The sequence below is a fragment of the Hyperoodon ampullatus genome (genome assembly GCF_949752795.1).
Source record: "Hyperoodon ampullatus genome assembly, chromosome: 13".
Taxonomy (NCBI): Eukaryota; Metazoa; Chordata; class Mammalia; order Artiodactyla; family Ziphiidae; genus Hyperoodon; species Hyperoodon ampullatus.
The window spans coordinates 29210813-29228576 of NC_136926.1; the positions used below are offsets into that span (position 1 = coordinate 29210813).

The following is a 17764-nucleotide window of genomic DNA, read 5'->3' on the forward strand; positions in this document are numbered from 1 at the left end:
GACCCCACAATAGTTTCCCAAAGGGAAACACATCAGGCTGTAGAACCCAGAATAATTTATCAGAAATAAATCATTTACTGAGTGCTATGGAGTAAGGTGTACCCCTTAATATTATAAGCCCTCGTTTTACAGATGAGAAAGCCAAGGCACAGATGTAACACAACAAAATAGCAGGTAAAAAGTGACTCGTATGTAGTAGGCACTCAAAAATGAAAACCTTTTCTCTTATACTCAAACTCTTTTGAGATCGGGAAGTTATTCTGGATGGAGGAAGAAGCCATGAACCAATGAACGCTGCAGCTTCTAGAAGCTGTAAAGGGGTAGGAAACGGATTCTTTCCAAGACCCTCCAGAGAAAACGCAGCCCTGCCAGCACCTTGACTTAGCCCAGTAAGACCTATTCTGGAATTCTGACTTCCAGAGTTCTAAGATAATAGATTTATTTTGTCTTAAGCCACTAAGTTTCTGGTAATTTGTTACAGCAGACATAGGAAACTAATATAGAAGTCTGAGTTAAAAAAATTCAGATAAAATTACTTGGGAAACACTTTATTGCACAAAATTTACATTTGTTGTATATGATGAAAAGCATGGCAAAAACAACCTTTTGTTAATCCATTTTTCTTTGCGATTTTTCTGTGAAAAGTAAAAATTTCCTAATACATTCTTTTTATATAGTTGTTTTAACAGGTGTGTTGGTAGTGTGTGTCTTGGGACATAAGGTATAAAACTGAAAACAGATCAGAAAAGCGCAGGGGGAAGACCACTGCCAAAGAGTAACCTCCAGGAACTCGGCATTTTCCATGGCAAGGCAGATGCTGAGGGGTCATCACACTGCAATTGAAGAACAAAATATTGTAATCCTTCAACTTTATCACTAAATCTCCTTTTAACACATATTACAAAACTCTCCCTTTGTTGTTGTTGTTCCTTTTGGTTTTGACACTTCTAGCTGTGATTTATTGTAAGGAAAAAACAAAGTAATACATTTCTGTGTCTTTATATCAGCTGAAGATAAAATCTCCTCAATTTCCAAACCATAAAGATACGAACCAGAAAGGCTATAAATAGAGTCCATGGAGCAAAATCAAATTCAAAAGAAATAGTGGTTAAAAAAAAAAATCAATGCTGTGTGATTTGTATCAATTTGTTCTTCAAAAAAGCATGAATTAAAAAGACAGTCACCTACCATGTAAAGTAGGCTTAGGTTACTTCTGTTATGCCTAAAGGATAACTGATTTCCCCAGGTGTCATGCTCTTATTTCATAATAGAGAAAAGTATTTTAATTATAATGCATATTGAATAGCTAAAGTATTGCTCACAAAGCTATACCTTTTGCTTAAAAAAAAAAAAAGAAAAACCTGAATTCCAAAGAGGACTTGTTTATCCTTATAAAAAGCTGCCTGGTATAATTAATGCAACACACTAAGAATGAATACAACGAAGTACTTAAGATTTTCCTTTTTTTTTTGAAAATCAGCCTTAATGAAACAACTGCAAACAACAGGTTGCTTAGCTGTCTTCTTTTGAAAAGTTCAGCTAACTTAAATTTTATATAAAGATGTCTAAATTTAACATAAACTTTCACTTATTTGGTCTACTTATATAGTATGTAAAAAATGCAAGTTTATGAATACATAACCAGAGAAATCAGAGACTTAAGCTTTAGTGAAACTTACACATGGTTTGATTATCTGAAGCCATTCATTAAGATATTCAACAAGACCTAACGCATCTGGGATATTGTCTCCTTCTGAAACGAATTTCAGCAGAATCACCATTGGGATTTCTTTAGAACAGCTGCAACAATTAAAAAGAATAATTAGATATTCTTCTACTGATACAAGATGATGGTTCCAGTGTGCCTGTTTTTATAGCTGAGATAATCTGCCAGGTTTTAGGCAAGGAGATTCCACATCACAAGATCACTTATCTATCTTCTATTTGTAGGGACAAAACTAGGAACCATGTAACACCCACCCTGGGCACATGAATGTTGCTGCCCCACACCAAGATTTGTGCTGGAAAATTAAAAGAACATCAATTTTGTGAGAAATATCTGTAAATAGCATGAATTTTAAAGCTACAGATGGTAGAGTTGTAGTATCTTGCAGATACAAACATTTAATTCAAAATGTTTAATTCAAAACAGAATTTAATTCAAAACAGAAAACAGAATTTAATTCAAAACAGAAAACAGACCAAGAAATTAGTAGTGGTAGTTTCTTCTGGGTGACAGAACTGAGTATTTAAAATATTGTTTCTTTCGACTATTCTACATTTTCAAAATGTTCTATGAGGAATGTGTCCTTCATAGTATTTTGTCTAGTGTTGCTAACTTTGTGGGCAAAGTTAACAGCTGCCCAGAGGTTGTTCTCTGCCCTAACGGTTTCACCCTATACTTGTGAGCTCAGGGTTGAGGAGGGCTCAGGAAGGCCCCAGGGCTCTTCCCCCAGCAGCTGTCCCCCTCTGGTTCTCTGCTTCATACTCTCCAGCTGTGTCAGCCGCCCCAACTCTGGTCTCCAGTCCCCTCGACTTAGCAAGATGGCTGCACTCTGCCTGGGTCCCCCCACCCCATGCTGCAGTCCAGCAGGAAGCTGGGGCAACAGCAGGACTCTACTGCTTTCTCCCAGGCTTCACAGCTGTGTGCTGCATGGTGTCCAATGTCTGATGAACAGTTGTTTCATCAATGTTGTCCAGTTTCCAATTGTTTATGACAGGAGGGCAAGTCTGCTATCAGCTACTCTGACACGGTCAGAAGCAAAGATAGGAGACTGACTTGCAAAGAAGCAAGAAGTCAGTTTGAAGGGGCAGACTGCCAGGGGAGCGCGAAGACAGCAGGATCCCCCTTCCCCCACGGAGAAGGGCGAGACCAGCAAGGACATACAGGAAGCGACGTGGGGCTGACTCTGGCAAACCGGGCAGGTTGTTGCAAAGGAGACAAGAGGAGAAAAGGAGAGGGAACAAAAGCAAGGAAGAATGCGACAGCTCTGGGGACACTGTGAGGGCCAGGAGGCCAGCATCTGTGCAGAGCGCACCCAGGGGGCCAGGGCAGAGGGGCCTGGAGGGCTCTGGATGGCACATTGCGGAGGATGAACCAGATTCCGCAAAAGGCAAGTAAAACTGCTGATGGATTTTTACTCAAGGAGTCTTGTGATCAGTTTTGCATTTTAGAAAGTTAATTCCAGCATCGCTGCTGAGGTGGTCAGGGCAGGTCAGAATGAGGCAGTAGGGGATCAATCAAGAGACCCTGACAGCAGCTGCTGTGGCCTGGACTGTGTCCCTCCAGAATCTACAAGTGGAAGCCTCACCCACAGGCAACTGTATCTGGGGGCAGGAGGTTTAGGAGGAAATTCAGTGAAAGGTCACAGGAGGGGGCCCTAATCTGATGGGACCATGGCCTTACAGGGAGAGAAGCTCTCTCTCTGCTGAGTGAGGACACAGCCAGAAGGTGGCTGTCTGCAGGCCAGGAAGAGGGCCCTCCCCAGAACCTGACCAGGCCGGCACCCTGACCTCCAGCCTCCAGAGCTGTGAGCAAATACATTTCTGTTGTTTAAGCCCCACAGTCTATGGTCTGACAGAAGTGCAGGCCACGGGTGATATGGCCTGAATGGAGCGAGAGAATGATTCAAAGCTGGTGGTTTGCAGGGCAGGTGTGGAGAATAACCAGGTGGCCAGGGCTTCTAGGCTGTGGTAAGAAAAGAGGTGAAATAATATATTATACTAAAGGGCATAAGCTAGACAGGGAAAGAAGTGAAAACACGAATGGAAGATAGACTAGGAAAAAAAGAGAAGTTGAAGGAAATGGTGGTTCTAATAAGAGCATAGATTTTCAGGTATAAAACAGGAGTTATTTAATGAGTACAGATCTTCTATTTAGAACGATGACAAAGTTCTGAAAGTGGATGGTGGTGATGGGTACACAACAATGAATGTACTGAATGTCACTTAATTGTATACTTAAAAATGGTTAATTTAATGTTATGTACATCTCACCACCACCACCACTGCAAAGAGGACTGCAGAGGTTGCACAGAATATGTATTAGGACCCCTAACATGACACACATAATAAAGCATTAAATATGGCTTTTCAGGAACCAATTCTATAACCACATTTCAATCTTTCCCCTGAATGTAACACGGTACCTATTTAATGAAGACATCTTCAGAGTTCCAGTAAGTACTCCAAACACTATCCCAGTTATCTTACTTTCATTTTCAGATAAGATGGGCAGCAAATACACAGGTAAGCTCACCCTTCGTCATAGAGTGTTTTTGTGATACCTCCTCCAGGAATACGGACGCAAAACTCAGAATCGTCTATTTCAGGAATGCATGGGCTTTTTTCCATTTCTTCCCAGTTAAGGCTCTGTATTTTATTCTGAACACTTTTTTGCATGGAAGGTGTAAGTAGGTACCTGAAGGGAGTACTGGAAACAATCATATAATTAACTAAAAACTCACAAATACGTACATTAAGACAATTAACAGTTTTAGCAAAAATTATCTTGTCCTCCATATATTCTGCTGCACAAAGCAAAACACACGTTTCAGCAGTCTATGGAAGAGCAACATGTAAAAATATTGCTCTGACTTGCTATTTACAAATTTAGGGGAGAGCGTAGACAGGAAAACTTAACCCAAGGCCAGGCCAGCGTGAAGATGTCCACAGCCACGCTCCCACCAGGCCCACTGTGAGAGTCCCAGAAACTAAGTCTAGTCTTGAAAGGTTACTCTTGGCTAATAATTTCTTCATCAGAATTTTACAGGTGAAGAAATGATAATGCAATAAACTAGTTTAGATTTCTAAGTCTTGGATACTTCGTCTTCTATTTAAGAACTCAATCTGACATGCCTGGGAGCTATACTTAAAGGCAACTGGAGTTCTGCAAATACAAATGGTTGAATATATGAAAATAAACAGATCCAGTCTTTGAAAAGCAATCAACCAATAAACATCAGGTACCCTTTCTCCTTTCCCTTCATCAGCTGAGGTTTGTGGCACTGCTAGGCACGTGATACCACACAGCAGAGCACAGCTCCAGAACCATTCCCGCCTTTACCCTAGGATCCCAGTGCCGCAGCCCTGGGAACGTCAAGGGCCCCCCACCTCTACTCCTCCTAACTCATGTTTTTTACCTCCTTCTTTCTAAATTCCAGGGAGGACAGGAAAGGATATACATGGCTTTAAAATTTTATTTTAACCTTTTAATAGAGAAATCGTCCTAATAACTGTATAAATCATAGCAAAATACTTTTCCAAAGACACAGACATACCTGCGGAGCTGGAGGTCATTACAGTGATACGAGTGGCTGCTTGAAAGAACAACAACTTTGGCACAGTTGCTGCTTTTCACCCAGGAAAGCAGTTTCTCACAGAATGACTTTGATTTATACTTTGTATACCATTGAAAGAATAAAACAAAAATAGAAAAGTTAGATCCTAGAGTCATAATAAGAGTAGTCTATATAGTATTTCACCCACGTTATGTGATGATATATAGTTTATATATATTAAAATTATAATTATTTTTAGATCCACTTACTGTCCTTAGACTGAAGGTGAAAGATGAGGAGCAATGACTGTTTTTTTATTTTTATTTTTTAATATCTTTATTGGAGTAGAATTGCTTTACAATGGTGCGTCAGTTTCTGCTTTATAACAAAGTGTATCAGTTATACATATACATACATCCCCATATCTCTTCCCTCGTGTCTCCCTCCCACACTCCCTATCCCACCCCTCAGGGTGGTCACAAAGCACAAAGCTGATCTCCCTGTGCTATGCGGCTGCTTCCCACTAGTTATCTACTTTCCATTTGGTAGTGTATATATGTCCATGCCACTCTCTTTGTCCCAGCTTACCCTTCCCCCTCCCTGTATCCTCAAGTCCATTCTCAAGTAGGTCTTCGTCTTTATTCCCGTCTTGCCCCTAGGTTCTTCGTGACCATTTTTTTTTGTTTTTTTAGATTCTATGTATGTGTTAGCATATGGTATTTGTTTTTCTCTTTCTGACTTACTCCACTCTGTATGACAGACTCTAGGTCCATCCACGTCTCTACAAATGACTCAATTTTCTTTTTATGGCCGAGTAATATTCCATTGTATATATGTGCAACATCTTCTTTATCCATTCATCTGTCGATGGATTAGGTTGCTTCCAAGTCCTGGCTATTGAAAACAGAGCTGCAATGAACATTGTGGCACATGACTCTTTTGAATTATGGTTTTCTCAGGGTGTGTGTGTGTGTGTATATACATATATATATATAGTGGGATTGCTGGGTGGTATGGTAGTTCTATTTTTAGTTTTTTAAGGAACCTCCATGCTGTTCTCCATAGCGGCTGTATCAATTTACATTCCCACCAACAGTGCAAGAGGGTTCCCTTTTCTCCACACCCTCTCCAGCATTTGTTGTTTGTAGATTTTTTGATGATGGCCATTCTGACCGGTGTGAGGTGATATCTCATTGTAGTTTTGATTTGCATTTCTCTAAATGATTAGTGATGTTGAGCATCCTTTCATGTGTTTGTTGGCAATCTGTATATCTTCTTTGGAGAAATGTCTATTTCGGTCTTTTGCCCATTTTTGGATTTTTTTTTTATATTGAGCTGCATGAGCTGCTTGTATATTTTGGAGATTAATCCTTTGTCAGTTGCTTCATTTGCAAATATTTTCTCCCATTCTGAGAGTTGTCTTTTCATCTTATGGTTTCCTTTGCCATGCAAAAGCTTTTAACTTTCATTAGGTCCCATTTGTTTATTTTTGTTTTTATTTCCATTTCTCCAGGAGGTGGGTCAAAAAGGATCTTGTTGTGATTTATGTCATGGAGTGTTCTGCCTATGTTTTCCTCTGCCTATGTTTTCCTCTAAGAGTTTTATAGTGTCTGGCCTTATATTTAGGTCTTTAATCCATTTTGAGTTTACTTTTGTGTATGGTGTTAGGGAATGTGCTAATTTCCTTCTTTTACATGTAGCTGTCCAGTTTTCCCAGCACCACTTACTGAAGAGGCTGTTCACGGTATATTCTTGCCTCCTTTATCAAAGATAAGGTGACCATAGGTGCGTGGGTTTAGCTCTGGGCTCTCTATCCTGTTCCATTGATCTATATTTCTGTTTTTGTGCCAGTACCATACTGTCTTGATTACTGTAGCTTTCTAGTATAGTCTGAAGTCAGGGAGCCTGATTCCTCCAGCTCCATTTTTCTTTCTCAAGATTGCTTTGGCTATTCGGGGTCTTTTGTTTTTCCAAACAAACTTTGAAATTTTTTCTAGTTCTGTGAAAAATGCCAGCGGTAGCTTGATAGGGATTGCATTGAATCTGTAGATTGCTTTGGGTAGTAGAGTCATTTTCACAATATTGATTCTTCCAATCCAGGAGCATGGTATATCTCTCCATCTATTTGTATCATCTTTAATTTCTTTCATCAGTGTCTTATAATTTTCTGCATACAGGTCTTTTGTCTCCTTAGGTAGGTTTATTCCTAGAAATTTTATTCTTTTTGTTGCAATGGTAAATGGGAGTGTTTCCTTGATTTCACTTTCAGATTTTTCACCATTAGTATATAGGAATGCCAGAGATTTCTGTGCATTAATTTTGTATCCTGCCACTTTACCAAATTCATTGATTAGCTCTAGGAGTTTTCTGGTAGCATCTTTAGGATTCTCTATGTATAGTATCATGTCATCTGCAAACAGTGACAGCTTTACTTCTTCTTTTCCAATTTGGATTCCTTTTATTTCCTTTTCTTCTCTGATTGCTGTGGCTAAAACTTCCAAAACTAGGTTGAATAAGAGTGGTGAGAGTGGGCAGCCTTGTCTTGTTCCTGATCTTAGTGGAAATGGTTTCAGTTTTCACCACTGAGAATGATGTTGGCTGTGGGTTTGTCATATATGGCCTTTATTATGTTGAGGTAAGTTCCCTCTATGCCTACTTTCTGGAGGATTTTTATCATAAATGGGTGTTGAATTTTGTTGAAACCGTTTCTGCATCTAATGAGATGATTATATGGTTTTTCTCCTTCAAATTGTTAACATGGTTTATCACATTGATTGATTTGCATATATTGAAGAATACTTGCATTCCTGGGATAAACCCCACTTGATCATGGTGTATGATCCTTTTAATGTGCTGTTGGATTCTGTTTGCTAGTATTTTGTTCAGGACTTTTGCATCTATGTTCATCAGTGATATTGGCCTGTAGCTTTCTTTTTTTGTGGCATCTTTGTCTGGTTTTGGTATCAGGGTGATGGTGGCCTCGTAGAATGAGTTTGGGAGTGTTCCTCTCTCTGCTATATTTTGGAAGAGTTTGCGAAGGATAGGTGTTAGCTCTTCTCTAAATGTTTGATAGAATTCGCATGTGAAGCCATCTGGTCCTGGGCTTTTGTTTGTTGGAATATTTTTAATCACAGTTTCAATTTCAGTGCTTGTAATTGGTCTGTTTATATTTTCTATTTCTTCCTGGTTCAGTCTCGGAAGGTTGTGCTTTTCTAAGAATTTGTCCATTTCTTCCAGGTTGTCCCTTTTATTGGCATATAGGTGCCTGTAGTAATCTCTCATGAGCAACCGAACCAAAAAACAAATCCACCAATGATAACATGCACTAAAAACTATACTAAAAAAAACCCCCAAAACCAAAAAATGCTCAGTCAGAACCCTAGGACAAATGGCAAAAGCAAAGCTATACAGACAAAACCACACAAAGAAGCATACACATCCACACTCAGAAAAAGAGAAAAAGGAAAAAAAAAAAAAATATATATATATAAAAATAAAAAAAGAGAGCAACCAAATCAATAAACAAATCTACCAATGATAATAAGCTCTAAATACTAAACTAAGATAAACATAAAACCAGAAACAAATTAGATGCAGAAAGCAAACCCCAAGCCTACAGTTGCTACCAAAGTCCACTGCTTCAATTTTGGGATGATTCGTTGTCTATTCAGGTATTCCAGAGATGCAGGGTACATCAAGTTGATTGTGGAGATTTAACCCGCTGCTCCTGAGGCTGCTGGGAGAGATTTCTCTTTCTCTTCTTTGTTCACACAGCTCCTGGGGTTCAGCTTTGGATTTGACCCTGCTTCTGTGTGTAGGTCGCGTGAGGGCATCTCTTCCCCACCCAGACAGGACAGGGTTAAAGAAGTGGCTGCTTAGGGGGCTCTGGCTCACTCAAGCCGGGGGGAGGGAGGGGTACGGAATGTGGGGCGAGCCTGTGGTGGCAGAGGCTGGCGTGATGTTGCAGCAGCCTGAGGCATGCCATGTGTTCTCCTGGGGAAGCTGTCCCTGGATCACAAGACCCTGGCAGTGGTGGGTCGCACAGGCTCCCGGGAGGGGAGGTGTGTAGAGTGACCTGTGCTTGCACACAGGCTTCTTGGTGGCTGCAGCAGTAGCCTTAGCATCTCATGCCCGTCTCTGGGGTCTGCACTGATAGCCGCGGCTCACGCCCATCTCTGGAGGTTGTTTAGGTGGTGCTCTGAATCCCCTCTCCTTGCGCATCCCAAAACCATGGTCTCTTGCATCTTAGGCAGGTCCAGAGTTTTCCCCGGACTCCCTCCCTGTTAGCTGTGGCACACTAGCCCCCTTCAGGCTGTCTTCACGCAGCCAACCCCAGTCCTCTCCCTGGGATCTGACCTCCGATGCCCAAGCCTTAGCTCCCAGCCCCCATGCACCCCAGCGGGTGAGCAGACAAGCCTCTCAGGCTGGTGAGTGCTGGTCGGCACCGATCCTCAGTGCGGGAACCTCTCCACTTTGCCCTCTGCACCCCTGTTGCTGCGCTCTCCTCTGTGGCTCCAAAGCTTCCCCCCAGCCAGCCCCCGTCTCCGCCAGTGAAGGGGCTGCCTAGTGTGTGGAAACTTTTCCTCCTTCACAGCTCCCTCCCAGAGGTGCAGGTCCCACCCCTATTCTTTTGTCTCTGTTTTTCCTTTTTTCTTTTGCCCTACCCAGGTACATGGGGGAGTTTCTTGCCTTTTGGGAAGTCTGAGGTCTTCTGCCAGTGTTCAGTAGGTGTTCTGTAGGAGTTGTTCCACATGTAGATGTAGTGATGTAGTTTTGATGTATTTGTGGGGAGGAAGGTGATCACTACATCTTACTCCTCCACCATCTTGAAGGCACCCCACAATGACTATTTATTTTATCTTTACAACTAGAGATAAGCTAAGTGTGAGGAATCTATATTTCAATTTCCCAGTTCTGTACTTCAGTGATCTATTGTTACTCAAAAACCACCACATGGTTATCTATGAGACGTTCTTGCCAGAAATTTCTGCCCCAAATCTGATCAGAAAGAAACAGTTAGGTGAATCCAGAAGGCTGAATATCTGGCCTGGGTCCCTCAGAGGAGTCAATATTGTGAATCACAGAAAGAGGAGGGCAGCGCTACATTGAACACCAAGTGAAAAGATGTAACAGCCTAAGGCAACACACAAACCTTGCCTGGATCCAGAATTGAAGGATATCTGGGGAACAACTGGGGAATTTGAATATGCCGAATGCTAGTACTTAATAATTCACTGAATGCTGACTTTCTAGGTGTGTGGCAGTGTGTGGTTGTGAGGTTGTGTGTGAAGGAGAGTCTCCTTCTTGTATGGAGTGAGCAACATGATGTCAGCAGCCTCCTTTTGGACTGTTTGGCAGGAGGAAACTGCGTGTACTTGCGCAAAGAGAATCAAGCAGGTGTGGCAAGATGTGAACAGGTGACTGATCTGGGATCTGGATCATAAAATTTGGGGGGAAACCCCACTTTATGGAAACTCTTTTCAGAGACTGTTAATAAAATAATTATTCAATAAAATTTTAAATGCAGGTAAGAAATGGCTACCTTTTAAAAACAGAAGGGCAGTTCATGTCTTGGTTAAGAGAGGCCAGCTCCAGAGCCAGGCTGCCGGGTCTAGAATGCTGGCTCTACCCATGGACCACACGGCTTGAGCAAGCTGCCTGAGCTTCTGTTGTTCTGATTTCTCACTTGTAAAATGAAGATAATTAGCATCTGCCTCCTAGGATTGTTGTGAGCACTGAGTAGAGCAACATGCTTGAAGTATTTAGAGTATTATTGGTGCAAAGAATCTATGCTCAAAAAATGTTTGCTACTTTGAAATCACTCTTTATTTACATCTATCAACAATTTCAGGGACTTCCCTGGTGGTGCAGTGGTTAAGAATCTGCCTGCCAATGCAGGGGACACAGGTTCGAGCCCTGGTCCGGGAAGATCCCACATGCCGTGGAGCAACTAAGCCCGTGTGCCACAACTACTGAGCCTGTACTCTAGAGTCCGCAAGCCACAACTACTGAGCCTGCGTGCCACAACTACCAAAGTCCATGCGCCTAGAGCCCGTGCTCTGCAACAAGAGAAGCCACTGCAATGAGAAGCCGAGCAGCCCCCGTCCAAAGCCTGCGCACCGCAACCAAGAGTAGCCCCTGCTCACCACAACTAGAGAAAGCCCACATGCAGCAACGAAGACCCAACACAGCCAATAAATGAAAAAAAAATTTTTTTTTAATTTCGTTTCGAAGTGTCTGAACTGTCCATCTTACTTGAACTTACACTGATATTAGGAAGAGAACAAAAAAGCCACGTGGCACAATGCAAAAATGCTAGCAACTGTCACTGCCAAACTTTGTGTGTAATATTGTTAACTAAGGAAAGAGTGATAAATATTAAAATAACCATAGCTCCATTCATGATAGCCTCAAACTGGAAAAAAATCAAGTGCTCCATCAACAGTATGGGTAAATCATGGTTTATTTACACAACAGATTCATGCACAGAGGTGAGAAGGAAGTAACTACCTCTACCTGCAACAATGTGGAAGCACCTCGCAGACAGAATGTGGAGTAAAGGAGGCCAGACGTGAAGAAGTGCACCCGTGAGATCCCGCTCCTACAACATGGTGACTGTGGGGGTGTGTGGAGGGGCCCCCAGGAAGGGGAGACCTTTCTGCCCCCCTGAACAGGTGGTACCTCAATCCACTCTACACCAAGGCTCTGTCTAGAAGCTGAGGATACAGGAGTGAATGACACCTTGTCACTTTTCTCAGGGAACTTCCTTTCTATCAGGTGGCAATTGAGGAGTCATGAAGAAAACTAGCTCAGGATAAGATGAGAGAAAGGGTGCTGGGGGGAGGCCTTTCTGATGAGGGACAGTTAAGCAAAGACTAAAGGAAGTGAGCCATTCAGGTGTCCAGTGGAAAGTGGTCCAGGCAGAGAAACTACTGTGAAGACAGACAGGATGAGCTTAATGTGTTTGAACAGCACAGGGTGGCCAGTGTGGCTGGAGCAGGGCAAGCAAGAGGGGGAACAGGGGACAGGTACGCAGGACAGCTGGACGTGGGGCCAGGGACAGAGCTGCCCCGTAGACACTCCATGGTAACCAAATGCTCTTTACGGCAGCTGCTCGCCACGCATGGCTGTGGAGAACTTGCAATGTGGCTACTAGGACAGAGGAACTGAATTTTTAATTTTACTTACTTCTAATGAATGAGTCAAAATTTAAACAGCTACATGTGTCTAGTGGCTGCCACGTCAGAGATGTAGGGCCTGTCAGGCCGTGGTGAGGGCTGTGAACTCGCTTTGAGATGGGAAGCTACTGGTGGGTTTGGAAGGCAGAAGTGACACGTTTTGATTGAGATTTAAAGGATCATGGGTGGAGCTGTCTGCGGGGCGGGTGGTGCAGAAGCAGAATCAGGGCATGAGGGAGGGGGTGGCTGGACTGGAGTGGTGGCAGCGGAAGATGAAAGAAGTTGGATTCAGAAAATATTTTCATATATATATAATTTTTATGTAGATGCCACTGGTTTGAAATGTAACTCAAATAGAATAAACCTGTAATATTTATATGCTTAAAGTTTTTCACCAATGCTACCTGAATCGGGAACATATAAGACCCAAGCTATATGTCCCAATTCCTTTCAATATATTCATGAAATAATACTAACAACTCCAAAATTTTGAGTATTTCTCTATAGAATCAGACCTTGCTTAACGGTATAAACATAAACAAAGAAATGATTTTTGAGTCTTAATGATAATGACTCAGTATTTTCTCACTATATTGCACCTTAATAAACTTAAGAAGGCAAAAATAACATACTAACCTTAATAAAAATGGATCTTAACTGAAGAGCCACTAGTTTCTTTGAAGGCGATGCATACACTGCAAGTCCAAGAAAATGAAACCAAATGATAGTTAAATTGAAGGAGTCATACAAGTGAAGTTATAATGATAAAAAGCTGAACTAGGAGAACTTCTGTATCTAAATGTTTTCAATAGTTAAAATATAGAACATATGCACTATATCATTTAGTTAAAACAAAACACTTTAATACCTCAGAATTCACCTGTGGGCTTTATCCTACAGAATACATTCAGTGCTGAAAAGTTAACTGTAAGAAAATTATCAAAAATTATTTCTCTTCTTTGACTGTAAAACCAGAGAAGTATTCCCCTGGAAATTTCTAGCACTGTGACAAATGACATCATTCTTAAGACTGTTTTTGGTTTCTGATATTCTTTCCTCTTTTCTCTAGAGAACAGCAACAGTCATTGGGATTAGAAGAAGGAAGAATAAAATGCGGCGAATGTTAGCTGTGTAATAAAATACCTGCAATAGGTACATGTGTTCTTTAGGAGTTTTTGAAAGACCTGAAATAACATGCAAAAATTTACGTGAGTCGACGTGTGTGAATTTTTTCTGCAAAAAGGATCCACAATTTTCATCAGATTCTACAAGGGGCCCACTTTACTGATGCTTAAGAGGTCCTGCCCAACTTCACCTCCAAGAATGAGAAGCTCCAAGATGACCCAAGGACAAAATACAGAGTACCTGAGGACATGTGATTAGGCCACTGTGCCAAGGGGTAAGCTTTCAGTTACTGTAAAAAGATTACAAATAACCTTAGACTTGGGCACAGCCTTTGATGGATCACGTCTCTCCTGTTATACAGGTCTTTTAGGGGTTGTCTCGTTGGACTGGTGCACGTGGGGTGGCTGGGGCTGTGCTGCATCAGTGAGTCTGCTGACCACCAGGTATGTGTGGGGCAAAGGAGGCTAGAGCAGGAGGCCTAGGAATTAGGGAAAAGGGCAGGCTGAGCTTTAAAATATAAGATGTACCACTTTCTACAACAGCAACACTTGTGTTCTCCACCAGTGTATCACGAAGGTCTTTTTTTGTTGTTAAGGCCCTGTTTTCCAGATCCTTTTTCTTGTCAGGTGATGTAACATTGCCTTTCACGTATTCTGGCCAAAACTATTTAGCTTTTAAATAATCAAGCCTTTATTCCTAACTCCAGTTCCAGAAAATACAGAAACTAGAAGAACATGGCAAATGACACCACAGGAAGCAATCAGACAAACGTAGAAGGTGGGACATTCTACACGACAATGTGTCCAGTTTTTTCCTTCAGTAAATCAGTTTTGCAAAGGGAAAGAGATTATGTAGGGTAAGAGATTTCAAAGGCACGATAATCAGAAGTACTATGGCCTGGTCTGGGCAAACTAACTTTAAAGGACAGTTTTGGGTAAACTGGGCCTCTCTGAATATGGATAGGGTATAGGAAGATATTGCTAATTTTGTTAAATGCAATGGTGTTTTAGCTATGTAAAAAAATGTACTATAAGAGGTGCATACTTACATATTTGGGGGTGGAATGTTGTGATGTCTATAATTTATTTCAAAAAGACACCTCATCTTAAAAAATAAAAAAGTGGATTAAAGAACTGTCTCCAATGGACCTGCTGCCAGTTTGTGTCAGAGGAAAAAGCCAGTGGGTCTTCCGCTGGAGCGAAGGTGCATTAGCAGGTGACGGGGAGGCAGGTCTCTGGGTCAGGCTGCCTCGATTAATCATGGGACCATAACTTCTCTGTGCACTGGTTGCCTGATCTATAAAACCACCCATGGAGTAGTTGTGAGCATTAAGTGAATTAACACATGTAAGTGCACAGTGTTCAGCTCAGAGGAGATACTCAACAAATGACAGTTGTTACCATTAGTCTAAATATAAAAATTCTAGTTCTACCATTTATAGTCCTTTGTCCTTCAAGGCAATAATTGAAATTATCTAGTGTTAACAAAACCATCTTTCTAAGGTGTATTTCATTATTGCAAGCTAATGACATGGTTAGTAAGACTGACAAAACCCAAAATGCTTCCTCACTTGTTTCTAGGTCCACCTACGGTCTTTCATGCTCCTCTGTCACCTCTGGCTTCTACCTTAAACTGGTAAACCGAAGACTGAGAGGCCAAGGCAGCAGCTGCCCGTCACGCGAGGTAACTGGAGGCTCCTTTGTTTTCCTCTCCTCCCGAGGGGCAGTCTCATCATGAACACAGTGGTCGGGGGCTGTAAACTGTGTGCCCCAACTAACCCAGCTTGACAGTCCAACGAGGAACTGTGGAGACGTACGGCGCGGGAAGAGCCCACACCTACTGCAGTGTTAGGAAACTCCGCCTCTCTGAGCCTCATCAGTGTTACGACAGATTCTACAACGTGACAGGATGGCAAAGGCCTGTGTGAGGTAGCGTATATTAAACATATGGGACTGAGCCCAGTGGAATTCTCTCTCCCTGGTATTAGTGATGCTTACCCATGCCAGTAAGGAGAGAAAATAAAACTGAGGATAAAAGGGGAAAAACCCCACGTTAAACAAATAGGTATCTCAAATTCCATCCAAGGATACAAATACAACCACATCTCTCAAGGGAGCTGCCATTTAGGAAAGGCTAAGGCCTAAACCAGGGTGTATGCAGGAGAGGAGAACACAGTGTCCTGAACTCTGCACAGAGCCGGTGCCAGGTGCTGCAGGACATACTGGGAGGGTCTGGTTCTGATTTAAAACAACTCTACCTTGTAGGAGAATATAACACACCTTCAGCATTTATACTGAGTTCTGTTGAATTTTCTTCTGCAGTTGCATATGGATTGTTTCCAACCATCGGCACAAGACAATCGGTATAGAAGTAACCAATCTTACACATATTCAGTGTAGAAATAATCAGATCTATTGCAAGCTGGCCAACATTTCCAACAGATACTGCTGGCTGAAACAGTAAAATAATATATTCATTGAGTCAACCAAATTAGCAGCACTTTAAAAAGTTTAGTCAGAAGACAACAATCACAGCACTGGTACTGCATGCTTACGCTCAGGTGAATCACAGCTGGATTCTGACCCTTTCATTAGCTCCACCTTTCAGACTACTGATTGAACACTTACTGAATACCCCAATGGAATGAATCTTCCATTTCTTCAACCTAACATGGCTTCCCTCTTCACCACTCCACTGTCAAGGGTACCACTAGTATCTTTTGGACATTACTTTCTCTGTGACATTTTTCTTTTTCTTTTTCTTTTGCCAGGTATCTCCTGCAAAAACACTTCTCTTTTGTGATTAATAAATATTTTTCAGGGAGATACTTTGAAAGGAAGTCAAATTTCCTTCCTCAGTACACTATCACATGCTAATTTAAGCATTTATTGACATTTTATTTCTTTTTTGGCCACGCAGCATGCGAGATCTTAGTTCCTGGACCAGGGATCAAACCCGTGCCCCCTGCAGTGGAAGGGAGAAGTCCTAACCACTGGACCACCAGGGAAGTCCCCATTAATATTTCTTGTGTGCACTATTATGATGAAAATGATCAAAAAGTAACTTTTCTATTACCATCATCCTTTTAAAAAACTAAAATATAATTGACATGTAACATTATATTAATTTCAGTTGTACAACATTGTGATTCGACATCTGTACATACTGCAATATGATCACCTCAACAGGTCTAGTTAGCAACCAACACCACACAGTCAGAAAAAGCTTTTTTTCTTGTGATGAGAACTTTTTAAGATCTACTCTGTTAACAACTTTCAAATGTACAATACAGTATTGACTATAGTCATCATGCTTCGAGTTACATCCCGGGACCTATTTTTGACTAGAGATTTGTACTTTTGACCCCCTTCTCCCATTTTATCCACCCCTGCTGGCAAGCACCAATCTGTTCTCTGTATCTATAAGTTTTTGTTTGTCTGTCTGTCTGTTTTTTAAATTCCAAACATGAAGCTTTTCTTAAGAGGTCCTTGTGTCCCTCCCCCTCCCAATAAATCCTAGGGCCTTTCTGTACCTTTTTCAACGTTCTAACCTTATTTATATACATGTGTTTCCAACTAAACTGCAAACTCCTTGAAGACAAGAATCTAGTCTTTTTGTCACATTTTGACACCACAGAACGCTCACTGAGTGAGCAAAAGTCTTTAGCAACCCGTCTGTAGTTTCCTGGCTAATGACAACGATTCGCTAGCTTGAACCTGACTCCAGAACTAGCTGAGAAAAGGTTTTCCAGGATGAAATGTAAAGCGAATGGCCCGCACGACACCAGCTGAGCACAGGTCACTCCCCAGCACGTTCCACTCTCAGCCACCAGGACTCGGGGCCGTAGACCCGCGCGCGTCCGGGGACCGCCGCTCGGACCCCACCCCGCCCCCTCCCCCGGGGCCGGACTCACCATCAGGAGCGTGCACCCCGCGAGGTCGGGGACCGAGTCCCCGCAAGGGACGAACATGGTCTAGCCGGCTGCTACAGCGGGAAGAGCCTGCGGCCGGAAGTGCGGGCGGGCGGCGCGCGGGGTCCTACGAGGCCTTCGGCGCGGTTGGGGGGGGGGGGGGTCCTTCGAGGCCCCCGGCGGGGGGTCCTGAGGTGCCCGTGCCACCGCCTGCCGAGGCGGCGCGCGGCAGGGCCTGCGTGGAGGGGCGGTGGCAGGGGCGGCGCCGCGGG

At 42.4% G+C, this 17764-nt stretch overlaps 1 protein-coding gene across 1 annotated transcript; it reads right to left on the bottom strand.

Annotated features, from left to right (window-relative positions):
• Positions 1-532: 532 nt before the first annotated feature.
• PSMG2 (proteasome assembly chaperone 2) lies at positions 533-17592 on the bottom strand. Its single transcript, XM_079717922.1, has 7 exons — positions 17496-17592; positions 15862-16033; positions 13094-13152; positions 5280-5398; positions 4259-4432; positions 1680-1800; positions 533-833 (listed from the first exon to the last, which is right to left on the bottom strand). Exons 1-7 carry the CDS (start codon positions 17550-17552, stop codon positions 741-743), a joined length of 795 nt encoding a protein of 264 aa, XP_079574048.1. The 5' UTR covers positions 17553-17592; the 3' UTR covers positions 533-740.
• Positions 17593-17764: the final 172 nt, after the last annotated feature.